The 20,097-nt window shown below is 36.4% G+C and overlaps 1 protein-coding gene across 1 annotated transcript; it reads right to left on the bottom strand.

The window, feature by feature from the left end:
• Positions 1 to 548: 548 nt before the first annotated feature.
• On the bottom strand, positions 549 to 1,051 carry LOC133326011 (partner of bursicon-like). Its single transcript, XM_061534689.1, has 2 exons — positions 779 to 1,051; positions 549 to 719 (listed from the first exon to the last, which is right to left on the bottom strand). Exons 1-2 carry the CDS (start codon positions 1,049 to 1,051, stop codon positions 549 to 551), a joined length of 444 nt encoding a protein of 147 aa, XP_061390673.1.
• Positions 1,052 to 20,097: the final 19,046 nt, after the last annotated feature.

Here is a 20,097-nt window from a genome sequence, read left to right as displayed (position 1 = left end):
TTGTAGTTTTTCTTGGACGAAATTTTTTTACAAGGCAACTGCTATGCTAAGTTATATTCACATCGGTGGGGTAATGCGCCCAAATCTTCCAAATACCGAAAAATTTGCGGGTTCTTCTTTATATTGAAGAAGGTCAAAATGTTATTCTGACCAAAATATATATAATTAATGACGTCTCCGATGAATATCTCTTCCATTCCACCATACGGTGGATGGTATAACATATTAGCAGGACACAACACATCCCTGATCTGTCAAAAAATTCAATTACAAAATTTTGAATGACTTCTCCAACCTAGGGTTCCATGTCCCAGACCCAATGTGATCTGTATCGTACAAATTAAAGACTTTGTGGCTACGTTTTTATTTGTTCCATACTAAGTACACTTTTTTTAATATTATTGGAAAATTTCATATAAATAGCGATTGTAAATATATATTTTGTCGTCCCCTATATATAATTTATTGAAAGCGTTTCTATATCCCCCATAGTTTTGTGTTTACATTTTCATAAATTTGTTTCTACATTTAATTTACTTCAAAAATATTTATCTTGTAAAATCACCACATTTGAAACATTTGCAATCGGTTGGCTCCCGCAAACGAATATCCATAGTTGCCATTTCCGGAGAATTTAAACGGGTACCATCGGGATCATAACAATGGGAAAGCGTGATAATTTTCTCCTTCAGGAAACTTTCACGACAGCAATAGCATTCCTGGGAACAATATTTAAAATTTAGTCAAATAATTGGCAATTACTTTCCTCCAAACTTACCTTCAAAAACCCCGTTGGTGTTATAACCGATGGCTGCACCTGACTGTTACACAATCCTTCACATTTATTCACAATCACATCGGCATTACATGTCCTTTGCATTCTACCCAATTCGTCGAATTCCTCCTTGATCAAATGAATTTCGGATTTTATGGTTTCACAATTTTCATCTCCAGTTCCTTGGGAATAACGCAAGGCATTGCTCAGGTTTTCGGCAAGTAGTAGCACATAAATGAATAAACATTGCAAGGATAATTTCCACAATTTTAACATATCCTTGCTAGACGAAAAGTATGAACTGAACTGGACTCTGCAATACTTCTACAACTGAAAAATTGTGATGCTTGCTCACTGAAGACTAAACTGCGTACTATTCCATTCTGGCATCGTGAGATTGGCTTTTATACCACATTCGCATGTTGTGCAGCTCCCAAAGGATTCATAATCCTTGCTTGTGTTAAAAAAACAGCAAGGCAAATATCTTTCATTTATATTTATGATTCTATTGATTGAATGTCTGTGTTTTTAGCACAGCAGGCTTAATGAGCTCCTTTTAACAAAACAATTACCATTCCATTACTATTTGAGGAATGATTGAGTTTTTTTTCTGCTATAGAATGAAAGCATGTGTGTGTGGAGTCACATTTGGATATCTTGTAATATGAATAGGAAATTATGTTGGTTGTTGTTATGCGGACAAGTCACTGAAGTGAATGTGCGAGGCATGTTAAAAAAGTTCGATGTAGTTTTCATTTATTTCTTCAAAGAAGTTTCTAGACAACCATAACTAAGAACGTATCTAAGTTCGACCGGGAGGAAGTTTTGTGGTGTGTATCCAAAATACATAAAACAGATCAGGACTTCTATATAGGGGCTAAACCATGAATTACTCACTGAGGTTGCAAATCAGAGCTAAGACGTGGAACAGCTCTATGAGCTATGCAGAAACATTTTTATATCCTTCACCACACTGTGGTACAGGGTATTATGTCTTTGTACATATGTTTGTAACAGCAAAAAGAAAGGATATAGACACATGGTTCCTATTGCGAATATGCATTGAATCACTCTCTGAGTCGATTTATGCATGTCCGTCCGTCCGTCTGTTGGTGTTAAATTGTATACAAAGTACAGGTCATATTTATGATCCGAATTAGGTGAAATTTGGTACAGTTCATTTATTTGACAGAAGGACTGTTGAAATTGGTGAAAATCGGTTCAGATTTGCATATAGCTCCCATATATATTTTCCTCCGATTTTATGTAAATGCTGTGCTAAAGTCCCTATATTTCTTCCGATTTGTACTAAATTTGGCACAGCGTGCTGAATTAAGTCTAGAGTGATGTGTGTTTGGTATCGAAAAAATCGGTTCAGATTTAGATATAGCTCCCATATATATTCTCCTCCGATTTTATGTAAATGGTGCATCAAAGCCCCATATATATCTTTCGATTTGCACTTAATTTGGTGCAGCGTACCGAATTAGGTCTAGAATGATGTATGCTTAATTTCGCGAAAATCGGTTGATATTTAGATATAGCTCCAATATACATTTTCCTCCGATTTAGTATAAATGGTGCACCAAACTCCCAATTTACCTATCGATTGGCACGAAATTTGGCATAGCGTACTGATTTAAGTACAGAATGATGTGTTTAGAGTTTCGTGAAAATCGGTTCAGATTTAGATAAAGCTCCCATATATATTTTCGTCCGATTGCATGTAAATGGTGCACTAAAGACTGATTGGAACACAATTTTGTAATTAAATTAATGTAAATTAATCTCTGGCAAGTTCCTTCGATATCGGTTCAGATTTAGATATAACTCACATATATATACATATATATATATATATATATATATTTTCGTCCGTTAGGTTAATGGTGCATCAAACTCCTAATGTTTGTCCGATTCACACGAAATTTTGCACAACGTATCAAATTGAGACTGCAGGTGCTGACATAGCATCCAAATATAATTCGAACGGGTGTCTGATTGAGATTAAATTTTGAACACTGCGGCATACCGAATCGTGTGTATCAAGTGTGCTATATATCGATTTACATAATTTTTTTCCATTGTACGCAAACGACTCTAAATCTACCTGAATGAAATTAAATTTGACATAGGTTGCAGAAAGGCGTGTGTATGGATTGATGTTAGTCGTTTCACTTAGAGATAAAGATCATATATTTGAATTCGTTGAAATTTTCCCTCGAAGGATCACTGACATAAATTTTTTTAGTATACATATGTAGAATAAACCCAAAGTTGTGAAGGGTATCCTATAGTCGGCGCAGACCCACTTTTCTACTTTCCTTACTGGTATATATTGAAAATGTTCTGTGAAGGATTCGTTTATCCCCCAAGGTCGGTAAGTTACAACTTTCAGTAACTTCGTTTGGAAAGACAATCCACATACCTATAATGCAGCCGAACACCTAAATATTGAACTATATTTTTAATTGTTGGAAGGAAGATTTACCAACCGAAGATCGCTTCAACCAGTGAGCGGAGCAGTATATTCTGACGGGGCCGACCATATGATACCCTACACAACTTCGACGAAAATCTAACTTTCTATGGTTCTATATTCAGAGCTTGGGCAATATTTCGCGATATTTGCACCCTCTAGACCGACTAGATGTCAACAAATATTTTTAATGTTCAGTAGACGAGGCCTGTACTTGTCCAGATTCTCTTTACCGTGGGTTATGTTGTGATGTTGACCTTTCAATTGTGGCCTGTAGATCGACTTAAAAAAACACACAAAAATTAAATTTTCGGTCCACTTCATTCCAATATTTTTATCTGATCATCAACTAGAATCTCATGGAATACTTCAAAGCGATCAATGCTATATTTCCGCCCTCTAGTGGAGTAATGGGTTACTAAATAATATCTGAATATGTAAGCACCCGTAAATATTTAAGTGTAACTACCGCATCCGAGTACATAAGGCAATATAATTGGTATCAATTTAAAGGTCAACAACTCCTTTTGGATATACTATCAACTTCTCGGCTATATGTCCTTCAGGAGTACATATATACGCTATAGAATAAAAATTTTGTCATTTTCACACAAAAGTCAGGGTCCATTTGACCCGCTAAATATTGACCGATCTTTATCAAAATAGGCATGCTTATTCTTTGGCCCAATCCCCTTCTTCATGGAAAAATTCGAGATGTTTGGGCAATAATTGCGGCCTCTGGTGCGACCAGAAAGCCCGGCAAAAAAAATATTTGGTCCATTTCATCCCCTAAATATTAGCCGAACTTTACCAAAAACAATAGGGGTCTTCACTGGGCCGAAGCCATCCTACATGCAAAATTTCGTAAAGATTGGTCCATAACTGTGGCCTGTATCGTGTTTACAAATTATAATGGACAGACGGACGGACACACATGTCTAGATCGACTCAGCTAGTCGAGATATGACGATCGGTATACTTAAAGGTGGGTCTAGGATCAATATTTCGCGGCGTTACAAACTCTTGGGGCTGCACAAAGCTATAATACCCTGACAACAGAGTTGTGTAGGGTATAAACATCAAATAAAAGCCAATTAAGTTGGAAAATATATTTGAAATCGACAAAATATTGAAAAATTGATTTGGACCATAATGATATCCCAAAATACGAAATCACAGACAAATTTGTTGATGTTGAAGGTAGGAGCAATGTGCAAAATTTCAGACAGATGAACGGATGACCTCCAAATAGCCTAAAACGGATTTGGTTTAAAGATACATGGTGAATAAAACCAAAATTTCACAGATGCACATTTTTCACGTAGTAAAGTCTATATACCCCTATTATTCATAAGGCTCCGGGTAAAAAAAATCTACTCTTATTTTTTGTCAATACAATATCCATTGCATTTAAATAATACGAATTTCCATTATCCAACAAAAACATGTTGTTAAAGCGATAATATATTGAAATGTGTTTTGTAATATAAGTTGTTTTTGTTGTTATTGTCGTATGACTGTAATTTAATATAAATATCCGACAGACCATAAATTGAATTGATATTGCATTACTCAGATTTGATTAAATTTGACATGCAGTTGGAGCGTTTAACTATAACCAGCAAGCATTAAATTGTATTTAAAGTGTTTCTGGAACACGTTTTTAACAACTGCCGTAGCAGCTGTAACAGCAACAACAACAACGTGAGCAATAAATACAACTATGAAATTGAAGTCATGCATGTTGGTTGGTGGGTTTGGGTGTGATGCCTACACAGTGAAAATTACAAAACATGGAAAAATGTGACACTATATGTGGAATATTCAAACGTACAGTGGTAATGGAATAAAAAAGACGGAATGTGAACTGAAAACTACACCAACACCACTAAGAAAATACTCTAGATAAGTGGGATACTATTAGCGTGGTCAGATACAAACATGAATTGAACATTTGAGTTTAAAAAGCTGGACAAAAGTTGAAAAAATCATATTATAATGAGCGAAGTGAAGTAATATTTTTTCACAAATTTCGACGAGGATAATCACCAAACGGAACAACCCTTTCAACCGAAAGATTTGTAACTTGGCAATTCATGTTCGTGGAAGGTGATCAATATTGGGGATGGTCAGTATAAATGTACTCTTTGATGGTCCCCTTTATAATGGTCCATCCCCAGGTATTATTTTGACATTTCGTGTTCTTGCATGGTGAAAAACTTATTCGCAGAAAATTTTTAATATTTCGTATTGTACCATTATTCAGGGTACATGGAACGTGAAATACATATTGACTGAAGGTTTTCGACCAATACGACCATGTTTGCACATAGCTCCCATATAAAGGTTCAGTCCCATTTGCGGTATTTTCAATGTTTTACCCGTATTTCCCTACTGAAATGGATGTAATTTGACAATCCGGGCAATTGGTGGAGGAAGACATCTCTTCAGAACTAATTGAAGAACTAATTGATATAGATCGCCAAAATTTTGCGTAGAGTCGTCTTTTGTCTTTTTATATTAAAATAGCTATCTAATTTGTTCCGCCCTCGAGATAAAATCCTGTGTACGTTGGTGGTGGCCACATATAACTTTGCCCTCTAAATTGCAGTATTTTATGGATGTTCCTCCCTACCATGCGTTGTCAATATCGGTCCAGGTTTGGAGTTTTTAGATTTATGGAAAAATATCCATTTTAAATTGCTGAAATTTGCATTTATTGTTGCATATGGTTTATGACAATGGCGTGGTAGAATTATCGGTGTAGCTATAGTTATTGGTATGTTCCCTATAGTTTAATTTCTAATAACTATCAGTATACCTATGATGTAGGGTATCAAATACTCGCCATATAAAAGTCCCGATGGGTAATGGAAATTTTTTGTAGACACCAGATAGTAGAGGGTATATATTAACCCTCCATCACTGACCTTTACCGGAGACCAGTCTGTCCGCTTGTCTGTTGAAATCACGATAGAGTTCGTAATATTTAAGATTGAGCTTTGAAATTTTCTATATACATTGTGAGTACTCCCAGAAGGTATGGTAATTGAATATATATCGGTATATGTTTCGGTTTAACCCCTATTTAACAGTATCTCTCAAAATTTCGGTGTGTTAGACAGTTTAGGTTTTAGGAACCGCCGAATTGGCTCTAATGTCATTTTGGGATTTCACTTTCTACCAAAAGTTTACAAAAGTTAAGGATCGCCTCCATATCACCCATTATTCGGTATTTTGGGGAGCTTGGACACCTTTTTAGAGCGAATTAGCTTTAATTTTGTATTTTGAGTTCCCATTTGGCAGAAAATCTTTCTGTCAAAAAATTAATATTGGGCCACTCATATATCGAAACTCCCCAGTAATCGGTATATGTCCTTCAGGAGTTAATATATATATAGAATACAAATTTTGTAATTTTTCACACAAAAGTCAGGGTCCATTTGATCCGCTAAATATTGACCGATCTTTATCCAAACATGCATGTTTATTCTTTGGCCCAATCCCCATCTGCATGTAAAAAATCTAAATGTTTGGCCGATAATTGCGGCCTCTGGTACCGAAGAATGGACAGATGGACGGACAGACATGTCTAGATCGACTCAGCTAGTCGAGATACGACGATCAGTATACTTAAAGGTGGGTTTAGGACCGATATTTCGGGCCTTACAAACTATTTGGGCTGTACAAAGCTATAATACCCGGACAACATAGTTGAGTAGGGTATAAAAATCCACGCCTTATATAGAGCTAAATAGAGCCTTATAAAAAGCCCCAATTTTGTTTAATTTTCGGTTTGTTTATGTTCCTACTCCTGTTTTCCATGATATAAAGGTCACACCGATTGAAGGAAGTTTGAATGGGCACCACATGGTGGAGGACATAACATACCTGTTTTTTAAACTCCACCTGGTTGAGGGTATAATAATTCGGCCGAATTTAAGGACGTTTTTACGTTTCAAATGTTTTTTAAGACCATCCGCTCAATAATCGTGGATTAAAAAAAAAATATTTTTCATAGCTCTCTCTCTCTCTACCCCAAAAATACATCCAATAAATTTTAAATTAATCGAAAGATTTTTTGTGCGAATGAATTAATTTTTGTTGTTGTATGATGCTATAATGAAAATGTCATATAATTTTGTGATTTGTGGAAATGTTTAAACAACAGAAACAAAAAAACAATGATGTCAACTATGTTGTTAATGTGTCAGCGTTGTTAGTTACCTCCGGCTGACTAACTGGTGAATTGGTCGGTTGGTTGGTTTACTTGATTGCTGTTGTTACACCTGCCACAAACATTCGTTCATTTGTAATATGCATTATTTTTCAAAAAAGGAGGCAGATTGTTTTGTTGTTGCTACTGTTGTGTCGATTCAATGGCTACAAGTGAGCTTGCATGTCATGATTGCCGGTCTGCGTTTTTTTTATGAAAACTGTATTTAACGTACCGCAACTGACAAATTAACAAGCCAAAAGGTAAAATTTGCCGTTTGTAGTTGTCGTTTATTTAAGCTGCTGCGGCAATGAGTTTTGATATTAATATTGCTTCTGTCTTGGTTATTATTATGGTGCGTGTTGTTGATGTTGTCGTTCGCTTATTTTTTCTTCATCAAATAAATACAGTATTTGTAGTTCGTTATGTCTACAAGAGTCTAACAGAAATAAACGCTTTGAAAATTATACACATTACGCTTTAAGCGTCATCAGCAGGCTGGAGCAGTCAACAGTCGGTAGTTGGCAGCAGCCAGGTAGCTGTAATAAGCAACAGCTATGACACCAACATGCCGCAACAACAGCAACATATTAACAACAACGCTCCATATATAAACACTATAGTTTTATTAAAGTTAAGGTAGATGCCGCCAGTCATAATTTTGTGTGTGTATGTTGCATTTACCAGAGAGTGTGTTCAGAGTTGTTTGTGGCACACAAAAAACACAACTTTTCCGAAGAGGAAGATTGTAATTGAATGCATTCATGTGACGCCATTCATAACATGCCACAATTAATAGTTGAACGAACTTGTTGCCGATATATTTGGTTTATGATGGCACAGTGGTACAAAAATGTCTCCTTAGGGGCCTGAGGATTTTTTTCTATAGAAAAAAAGTCTCCTCAGGGTCCTGAGGAATTTTTTCAATAGAAACCAGGAAAGGAAAGTAGTAAAGTCGGACGGAGCCGACTATATGATACCCTTCACCACTTTGGGTATATTCAACAGATGAATCCTAACAGACGCATTTTTAAAGGACCAATAAAATGAAATTGGATCCATAAACATGCCATTCTGCAAACCGAAAGATATTAAGGGGCTTTGGTACACCATTTACATTAAATCGGACGAAACTATATATAGGAGCTATATCTATATCTGAACCTATTTTCTCGAAACTTGGCGCACATCATTCTGTACCTAATTCAGTACTCTATGGTAAATTTCGTGCAAATCAAAAGATATATAGGAACTTTGGTGCCCCATTTACCTTAAATCGGACGAAAATATATATGGAAGCTATATATAAATCTGAACCGATTTTCTCGAAACTAAACACACATAATTCTAGATCTAATTCATTACGCTGTGCCAAATTTAATGCAAATCAAAAGATATATAGGGACTTTGGAACACCATTTACCTTAAATCGGATGAAAATATATATTAGGGGCTATATCTAAATCTGAACCTATTTTCTCGAATCTTAACACACATCATTCTAGACCTAATTCATTACGCTATGCCGAATTTCGTGCACATCGAAAGATATATAGGGACTTCGGTACACAATTTACATTAAATCGGACGAAAATAAATATGGGAGCTATATCTAAATCTGAACCGATTTTTCCCAATTTCAGTAGGGTTCGTCCTTGGGCCAATTATGTGACCTGTGCCAAATTTCATCCAAATCGGATCATAAATGCGACCTGTACTTTGGTAACAAAAATACATGGACGGACAGACAGACGGACATGCATAAATCGACTTAGAAAGTGATTCGATGCATATTCTCAAAGGGAACCATGGGTCTATCTCGATTATTTTTGCCTGTTTCAAACATATGCACAAAGACATAATACCCTGTACCACACTGTGGTGAAGGGTATAAAAAGTCTCTTCAGGGTACTGGTATTTTTTTCTTCAATAGAAAAAAAGTGTCCTCAGGGTCCTGAGGAATTTTTTCTGAGGATTTTTTTTTATAGAAAAAAGTGTCCTCAGGTTACTGAGGAATTTCTATAGAAAAAAAGTCTCCTCCGGGTCCTCTCTACAGGGTCCTGAGTACTTTTTTTCTATAGAAAAAATTGTCCTCAGTATCCTGAGGATTTTTTCCTAAGGACACTTTTTAAAACTGCTTAACCACTGTCCATCCTCTCATCAATTAGCTATATAATTCTTTGCTGAACACTGCTGATGCATCCGATTGCACTCGGAGTACACAACCACGGTAGTTGTTGCTTTTGTTGTTCTTCATTTTTGTTTGCTGTTAAATGCATTCTTTGTTGGGATATTAAATAACATAAATTCCCCTTAAATGAAAATTGATGTTGCCGCTTCTCCGGCCAACTTGTTGCTGCTGTTGTTGTTAGTTCTGCATTGTTGAGCGAGTTTTGATTGTTGTTTACTGACTGCCCTCCTCCTCCACCACCATAACCAGAACCGTATGGTACTTAAGTTTCATGTTTTGTTTGCTAATGTTTCTGCTGCTGTGTTTTTTCTAAATAAATATTAAAATGTTGATTTTTATTTTCAAGCTTCAGTGAAATTGATGCGATCATGTTCACCAGCAAGTGAGCTGTCATTAGAGGTGCTACCTTATCTGAAATGTATGCAACAATGCAAAAGGTATTTCGCTTTAAAATTATTAGAACAATGTTGCAACCTGACATTAACGTTAATTTATCATGTTAATGGGTGCGTAACAAATTCCGAACGGGTTTTCACAATCAGATTAAATAAAATTTAAAAGAGAAGGATGTCAATATGGAGGCAAGCCGAATGGAGGCAAAATGGACCATAACTAGGCGTGGATTTTTTAAAGAAGATTTTTTCAGGGACCATAATAAGGCGTGGATTTTTTAAAGAAGATTTTTTTCAAGGACCACAAAAGGCGTGGATTTTTTCAGAGACCACAACAAGGCATGGATTTTTTAAAGAAGATTTTTCAGGGACCACAACAAAGCGTTGATTTTTTAAAGAAGAGTTTTTTTCAGGGACCACAAAAAGGCGTGGATTTTTTAAATACGATTTTTTCAGGAACCTCAACAAGGCGTGGATTTGTTAAATACGATTTTTTCAGGAACCTCAACAATGCGTGGATTTGTTAAATACGATTTTTTCAGGAACCTCAACAATGCGTGGATTTTTTAAAGAATATTTTTTAGGGGCCACAACAAGGCTTGGATTTTTTAAAGATTTTTTTCATTTTTCAGGGACTTAAACGAGGCGCGTATTTTTTAAGAATATTTTTTCGGGGACCACAACAAGACATTGATTTTTTAAAGAATATTTTTTCAGCGACCAAAACGAGGCGTGGATTTTTTAAAGAATATTTCTTCAGCGACCACAACAAGGCTTGAATTTTTAAAAGAATATTTTCTCAAAGCAGACCATTGAACAATTTCTCAGGGATCACATAAGGCGTGGATTTTTAAAAGAATATTTTCTCAAAGCAGACCATTGAACAATTTCTCAGGGACCACATAAGGCGTGGATTTTTAAAAGAATATTTTCTCAAAGCAGACCATTGAACAATTTCTCAGGGACCACATAAGGCGTGGATTTTTAAAAGAATATTTTCTCAAAGCAGACCATTGAACAATTTCTCAGGGACCACATAAGTCGTGGATTTTTAAAAGACTATTTTTCAGGGACCACAGAAAGGCTTATATTTTTAAGGAATATTTTCATTATATTTAAAATTTGTTAATCTCTATATATACAACCAGTGAGCGGAGCAGTATAGTCGGACGGGGCTGGCCATACGATACCCTACACAACTACCACAAACCTCTATCTTTCTGCGTATTTTAATTCCGAGCTTGGGTAATATTTTGTGATAGTTGCACCCTCTTGCGATTAGAGGTCAGCCGCACCTATTCCTTACACTGATATTGTTTCCGAATATTACCAATATTCAGAACAACCCTTCTAATTACTTATCCATATTCCCATATTCGAACATGTGTTGTGATGTTCGGCTTTCAATTGCGTCCTATAGATCGACTCGAAAAAAAACACTTCCACTTCATCCCAATTTTGTTATCTGATTATCCCCGAAAGTTAAAGGCGTTGTCCTTGACAATAACTGGAACATTTCAAAGCGATCCGCGCTATATTTCCGCCCTCTAGTGTGGTAATGCTTTATTAAATAATATCTGAATATGTAAGCTTCTGTAAATATTTACGTGTAACTCCCACATCCGAGTACATACGACAATATAATTGGTATCCATTTAAAGGTCAATCACAATACTTATATATACTATCATCCTCTTGGGTCTATGTACTTCAAAGGCTATAGAATACAATTTATGTCATTTTTCGCACCGATTTTGACCAAATTGTATGTACAGGCACTATGGGTCGTGAGGATTGTTTCTGTGTAATTTTAGTGTAATATTTAGTTTTTTTTTTTTGTTTTTACACCGTAACTCAGGAACTACTGCACCGATTTTGACCAAATTTTATATATATGATCTATGGGGCGTGAGGAGTGTTTCTGTTAAATTTTAAGTTCGTCCGAAAGATGGCGCGCTATATAGTTTCTTTGCGTTTTGCCCCATTAGAGATTGGGTGCTCAATCGACGTTAAGTATTCCGACACCAATTCATACGTAACCTGTTTCCGTGGAATGCGCGTGGGAGTCGAACGAAACCAGTAATGAAAGTAGTAAAGTCGGGCGGCGACGACTATATGATACCCTTCACCACTTTGGGTATATTCAACAGATGAATGCTAACAGACGTCGAATTCTGCAACCTATACTAAATTTTTCATTTGTTCAGATATAGGGTTGCTTCTTACAGTGGGACAAATTTAGCTAAAATCGGGAGAAAATTTATAAAAAAGCTTTATCCAAATCTGAACCGATTTCAAAACTTTCCACATTTCAAAAATTTACTAAGAAAATGTATATGTAGAAGCTATATCAAAATCTGAACCAATTTAAATTATATTAACTACAGAGGTTAACTTATATTAACTACAGTTTATTATACAAAATTGTGTGGCAATCGGACAAACTATGGATCTTTAGTGCACAATATACATAAAAAACTGAACCGATTTTCAGGAAACTTTACACACATCACTCCAGACTCATTTCAGTACACTATGCCAAATTTTGTGCAAATCAAAATATGTATAGGGACTTTGGTACACCATTTACATTAAATCGGACGAAAATTTATATAGGAGCTATATGTAAATTCAAACCGATATTCACGAAACTTAACGTGCTCTATTCTAGACTTAATTAAGTACGCTATGCCAAATTTCGTGCAAATCGAAAGATATATAGGGTCTTTGGCACACCATGTACCTTAAATCGGACGAAAATATATATGGGAGTTATATTTAAATCTGAACCGATTTTCTGGAAACATAACACACATCATTCTAGACCTAATCCATTTCGCTTTGCCAAATTTCAGGAAAATCAATAGATATATAGGGACTTTGGTACACCATTTACCTTAAATCGGACGAAGATATATATGGGAGCTATATCTAAATCTGAACCGATTTTCAGGAAACTTAACACACATCATTGTAGACCTAATCCATTTCGCTATGCCAAATTTCGGGCAAATCAAAAGATATATAGGGACTGTGGTATACCATTTACGTTAAATCCGACGAAGATATATATGGAAACTATATCTAAATCTTAACCGATTTTCAGGAAACTTAACACACATCATTTTAGGCCCTATTCATTACGCTGTGTCAAGTTTCGTGCATATCGAAAGATATATAGGGACTTTCGTTCAACATTTACATTAAATCGGAAGAAAATATATATGGAAGCTATATCTAAATCTGAACCGATTTTTCCCAATTTCAATTTCCCAATTTCCCAATTTAGGGGGCCGTCCTTGGGCCAATTAAGTGACCTGTGCCAAATTTCATCCAAATCGGATCATAAATGCGACCTGTACTTTGTTAACAAAAATACATGGACGGATATATAAATAAATCGACTCAGAAAGTGATTCTATGCATATTCTCAAAAGGAACCATGGGTCTATCTGGATTATTTTTGCCTGTTAGAAACATATGCATAAAGACATAATACCCTGTACCACAGTGTGGTGAAGGGTATAAAAAATATTATACAAGTGATGTAAACAATGTATACCAACACATCAATTGAGAACGGCGGGATCGATTTGTCTAAGAGTTTTTATAAAAGAAAAATTTGAGAAAAATACGCGAAAATCTTGAAAAACTTATTTTGAAGGAACGGCTGGACCTTCCATTATGTGGGACATATACAGTGTTGCCAATTTAGCACTTTTAGTGCTAGATTTAGCACTTTTTAAACTCGTTTAGCACCAAAAAAAGTGATCTAGCACCTAGCACTTTTTTTAGCATTTTTTATTTTTCAGTAATTTTTTATAATTTTTGTTTCATCCCAACAAATTTTCCCGTTTTTCGATTTCATATTGACGCATTGAAATTTCCCTATGTTTCACGCGTTGAATTTGATTTTCCAATGTTAAAAAAGTGACAGTGGATTTGTAAGCAGATACTTCATATGGTGACTATGACATTGTCTGCTAGTAGATTGTTTATTTGAAAAAACCAAATAAAGCGGTCCATTGAAATTTTCTGAAAATAAGTTTTTTAATGCACCGGCCATCCTGAATGCCAAGTTAAAACCACTTAAGAGTACCGAACAGGACCAAAATAGAAAAATGTCGGCAAACATATATTTTTATACCCTTCACCACACTAGGGTCAGGGTCTTATTTATTTGTGCATATGTTTGTAACAGGCAAAAGGAAACGAGATAGACACACGGTTCCTTTTGAGAATATGCATTGAATCACTTTTTAAGCCGATTTATGCATGTCCGTCCGTCTGTCCATGTTAAATTGTAAACAAAGTACAACTCGCATTTTTGATTCGAATTGGATTAAATTTGGCACAGCTCATTTATTTGTGGAAATAGGTTCAGATGTAGATATAGATTCCATATATATTTTCGTCCGATTTAAGGTAAGGCCCTATATATCTTTTCGATTTGCACGAAATTTGTGCATAGTGATTAAGCCTAGAAAGACGTGTGTTAAATTTCGTGAAAATCGGTTAAGATTTAGATATAGCTCCCATATATATTTCCGTCCGATTTAATGTAAATGGTGCACCAAAGTCCCTATATATCTTTCGATTTGCACGAAATTTGGCATAGAGTATTGAATTAAGTTTGCAATGATGGGTGGTGAGTTTCGAGAAAATCGGTCCAGATTTCGATATATGTAGCTCCCATATAAATTGTCGTGCGATTTTATGTAAATGGTGCACCAAAGTCCCTATATATCCTACGATTGGCTTGAAATTTTGCATATGGTACTGCAAAATTTCAGAAAGATCTATGTTAAATTTCATGAATATCGGTTCAGATTTAGATATAGCCGATTTTAGGTAAATAGTGCACCAAAGTCCCTTTATATCCTTCGATTTGCTAACCTCCAAAATCCCGAAATATGAAATTACAGTTACTTTGGGATAATGGGGTGCTGCCGTTAATCAGCAACCCCTAAATATGTACATATATTAATAACTTCTGATAAGGAGATTTTTTACTCAATTTGAAATATCAAATTAAAGCCAATTCGATTTTAAAACGTGTTTATGAGGGCTACGTTAAAAGTGGACCAATGTTGATAATTTTTAGTAAGAAGACTTTCTACACAGGGAGAATCCGAAATACAAAACCGCATATTAGGTTGAAAATGTGCCCAAAACCTTAAAAAAAATCAAATATTGGGTATGGTATACACAAAAAAGACCAATATATTTAATTTCCAATACCAAATGTCCTAGGAGTAGTGCAATATATGGGCAAAATTCCAAAGCTCTGTTTTCAATATTGCGACCTCAATCGAATGGACATGGCTAAATCGACAAAGAATAGCCTTTAAGAAAAATGGGGTCTCTGATGAATATTTCATTATTACATATTAACAATTTTATTCATTTAATTTTTAGCACTTTTTTCTGGCACTTTTTTAAATTTTCTAGCACTTTCTAGCATTTTTTTCAACAAAATCTAGCATTTTTTCTCAACAGAGTTTTGGCAACACTGGACATATACCATAAAGTACTATACAGATAGTTTACAGAGAACTTATTTACCCCAAATGAAATACCGAATTAAAGGCAATTTATAGGGTATTTGTTAAAACTTTCTTTTGTTATTTTTTCATGAACTCGTTAATTTTTACAAAACCTAAATTGATGCAATTCTGATAGGGTAAAACAACGTTTGCCGGGTCTGCTATTTTTTATATATTTACCATAAAAAACAGCTGACCTGATCCAATTTAAAATAACATTTATTAATACATTAAGCCCCGCTCTTAAATTAACGTTTCATCTTGCCAATTATTTAAGTCATATCATCATCGACAACAACATCGTCATCATCATCACCATCGTCGTGAAAAAAGTGAGCCATTAAATAGATCTCGTGAATAATAAATATGATGAAATTTTAAAAATTCTCGCTGAACGTAATTGTCGGCTTAATAAGAATAACAACAACAACTACAACAACAATATGAAAACTGTTGGAAAAATACATTGCATTTTTTTAACAAAATAACTTAATACATGATTTTTAATATTAAATGTGAACGATGGGTACAAACATACAAACACATGCCTATACGTACACAAGCACCCTACATCAAGATAATGCCTGCAACTGTAGTTAACATCAGAAGCTATAACATTTTTAAGCAAGGGGGGAACAGTGGTTAAAGAAAGTTTGGTGCAAGATGCTTATATGATTAATGGAAATAATAGCAAGGGGATATCCTCTAAAAACTATAGTCGAAAATAAATAGTTCTTGATTAAAATTTCTTGTTAAAGAACTGGCCCTGGAATATGTAACCCGCCCTCCTGGACTTATATTATTAGAATTCGGAACCCTTCAAAATATTTTCCATAATATTTTATAATTTTTTTTCCAAACCCCCCGTGCGATCTCTTCAAAAATTATTGCTTACCACAGTGGAAAAAAGTGCGCTGAAGCGTTAAACAATAACCGACATCAGAGAACTGAAATGAGCGGCAACTCGATATGACTGCGTGTTGTTTACAATTAATTTATATTGACGGAAATTAAAATAATCAGTGGCAGTGCAACTGCCAATTTCGATGTTAATTCAATTTTGCTGTTAATACAATAATCATATTTTGCAGCGGCAGCAACAATAACGACAGCAGCAGCAGCGTCAGTAATGACTGCGGCTGGGGGATTCGATGAAGGGGTTACTTGGTTGCATTGCATTCGCGATGCGATTGCCAGCTGATGATAGTTAGTATGCATTCTCATTGTCAGTTACCACATCTATCTGGGTAAGTATTTAACTATCATGTGGCATGCAACACAACTAAATAGCTGTATTATTGTCTTGTATTTTTACAACATTGTATGGAAATTGTTCGAGAGGTTTTTTAATATTATTTAATTAATATGAAAGGTTGTATGGTAAGAAATATTAATTCTACATAAATAACGGTTATATATAATTAATAAGAATAATTTAAATAAAATAAACGTCATTGAAAAAATATTCTTTAATAAATCCAAGGGATGATTGATACCAAGCAACGAATCTGATTGGCTTTAACATGGCGAAGTCCAGGCTTATCTTGGTCCCTCTTTCATCTCAATTGTGGACACTGACCTCCACGCGGTGCCACCTAGGGTGCTACTCTCATCACCCGATGAAATAGTGAGCTAATATGTGCCGCGAGTTCACCCATAAGAACTATAAAAAAATAGGTTGAGGCGTCGGGTTAGTTGCCCACTCTCGGAAAACCCAACCTACTATGAAAAAGCTAAGAAAAAGAAAACTAAATCCCCCTAATGTTGACGACCCCCGCAAACGTATAAAGGACCACGATCTGCGAATCTGCACTTGGAATGTGCGCACGTTGTACAGAACAGGCGCAGTGTTCGCTTTGGCGGATATACTCAACAAGTACAAAGCCGATATTATTGCCTTAGAGGAAATGCGATGGAAAGGGACATGCGTAAGTAAATCAGACGATTATGCCCTGTGTTATAGCTGCCATGAAACGAGACATGAATTTGGCTGCGGATTTATGGTTAACAGGAGAATAAAAGACCTCGTCTCCATATTCACTCCAGTAGATGAGCGAATTGCTATAATCCGTATAAAAGCGAAGTTCTTCTACATCAGTCTCATTTGCGCCCATGCTCCAACCGAAGATAAAGATGAACAGACCAAAGACATATTTCCAAGTGCCTATAAACAGCATATGACCGTTGCCCTGGCCATGACATTAAAATTCTGCTAGGAGATTTTAATGCAAAAATCGGAAGGGAAAATATCTTTGGCCCCACCGACGGAAAATTCAGCCTTCATGAAGAAACTACTGACATCGGCATGAGTTGATTGACTTCGCGGCAGCAATAGACATGGTAGTTAACAGCACCAGATTTAAGCATCTCGATATACACAAGGCCACCTGGATCTCTCCTGATCAAGTAACGAGAAATCAAATTGATCATGTTGTGATAGACGGAAGGCATTCGTCCAGTGTTTTAGACGTCCGATCGATCCGAGGAGCGAATATAGATTCGGAACATTAACTTGTGGCAGCCAAGGTACGCACCCGTCTTAATGTTGCAGCAAAGGTGCGATCTAATACAACACGGAAACTTGACGTCGAAAAGCTGCAAACACAACAGGTAGCAGAGGCCTACTCCGCTCAACTTTCCCATCTGCTTGAAGAAAGCACTTCTTGTCGCGATAATAGTATAGAAGCACAATGGCAAAGAATTGCCCAATTCCTACAAACTGCAGCAAAAGGAACAATTGGGTACCAAAAACCACCACCAAGAAACCCATGGTACGATCAGGAGTGTCGTAATGCTACTGATGTGAAAAACGTGATGGAGAATTATCGGGAGAAAAGGAGAGAGGAGAAACGTGTTTTCAGAAAAAAGGAACAAGAACAACTTGTGCAAATCGAGCTGTACAGGAGTCAGAATGAAGTCCGAAATTTTTACCAACGAGTAAAACACTAAACCGAAGGCTTTGGTGCAGGTACATCCTCCTTTAGAGATAAAGAAGGAAACCTGGTGATAGATACAGACAGCGTGTTGAGGATCTGGAAGGAGCATTTTGAAAAACTTCTGGTATCAAATAGTAGCGGTGAAGAGGACACCCCAGAACCCATAATATTTGACGGTATAGAGTGTATATCACCTAGCCAAGATGATGTCAGAATAGCAATAGCAATCGGCTGAAGAATAATAAAGCAACAGGTGCCGATTGTTTACAAGCCGAACTGTTAAAGACTGGTGCTCAGATGCTGGTAAGGAGCATGCACCAGCTGATTTGTACAATTTGGCTAGGGGAAAGCATGCCTAATGATTGGAAACTCAGCATCATGTGTTCCGTGCACAAAAAAGGAGACAAGACGATATGTGCCAACTATAGAGGTATTAGTCCTCATTCCAATGCATATAAAGTGGTGCCCAGTATACTGTGTGAACGACTAAAGCCAGTGGTCAATGACTTTATTGGACCATAAAAATGCGACTTCAGACTTGGCAAATCCACCATTGACCAGATTTTCACTCTGCGCCAAATCCTGGGATAAAACCCTTGAAAAACACATCGATACGGCTGTGCAGGATAACTTTAACTGGCACAAGATCAACAGTTAAAGTTGGAATGGACCTCTCGGAGTCCATTAATACCGAACGAGGATTTAGACAAGGTGATAGTTTGTCATACAATCCTTTTAACATCGTGCTGGAAAGGTCATATGAGAGGCAAAGGCGAACAGAAATGACACTCTGTACACCAGAAAACACCATTTACTCGCCTACGCCGATGATATCGACATAATGGGTCGAATGAGCGGTAACAGCCCCCTTTGAACAAATTGAGAAGGAGTCGGCCAATGTGGGTCTGGCAATAAACGGCGAGAAGACCAAGCTGGTGGTATCAACGCGCAAGACGTCCAGTAGATTCGGACGAACTGTGTAACTTGAGAACTACAGCTTCGAAGATTTTATATACCTTGGTACCGCCATAAATAAACCTAATGACATCAGTTTTGAAATTCCGAGAAGGATAGTGTTGGCCAACAGATGCTACTATGGTCTGACTAAGCAACTCATAAGCAAAGCCACCTCACGCCAGACCAAACTCACACTCTACAAGACGCTGATAATACCCGTGCTATTATATGGATCTGAAGCATGGGTACTTACGCAAGCATATGAGACAACTCTTGTAGTGCTAGAGAGAAAAATTCTCCGAAATATCTATGGGCCGACCTGCGTTGACGGTGAATATCGCCATCGAATGAACCAGCTGTACCAGCTATTGTCGGACATCGGCATTGTTAGATGTATTGAGCTGCAGCGACAACATTGGCTAGGTAATGTTGTGAGAATGGATGAAGATGCCCCGGCCAAAAAGGCATATAAAAAAGCGAACCAGCTGATGGTTCACAAGAAGGGGAAGGCCACGAATAAGATGGAAAGATCAAGTGAAAGGCAACATTGCCGAATATTATCTTTCAAACTGGAAAAACTGCGTTACCTGTGTTATCTGGTCCCC

Source organism: Musca vetustissima, unplaced genomic scaffold, assembly GCF_032173495.1.
Source record: "Musca vetustissima isolate MV318-11 ecotype Yass unplaced genomic scaffold, APGP_CSIRO_Mvet_v1 utg301514, whole genome shotgun sequence".
Taxonomy (NCBI): Eukaryota; Metazoa; Arthropoda; class Insecta; order Diptera; family Muscidae; genus Musca; species Musca vetustissima.
This window is presented reverse-complemented; position numbering and strand designations above follow the sequence as displayed.

Excerpts from the sequence above, each read along its gene's own strand:
- LOC133326011 (XM_061534689.1), bottom strand. The coding sequence starts at position 1,051 with ATGTTAAAATTGTGGAAATTATCCTTGCAATGTTTATTCATTTATGTG. Across the intron at positions 720-778 it reads CACCAACGGGGTTTTTGAAG|GAATGCTATTGCTGTCGTGA; the intron begins GTAAGTTTGGAG and ends TATTGTTCCCAG.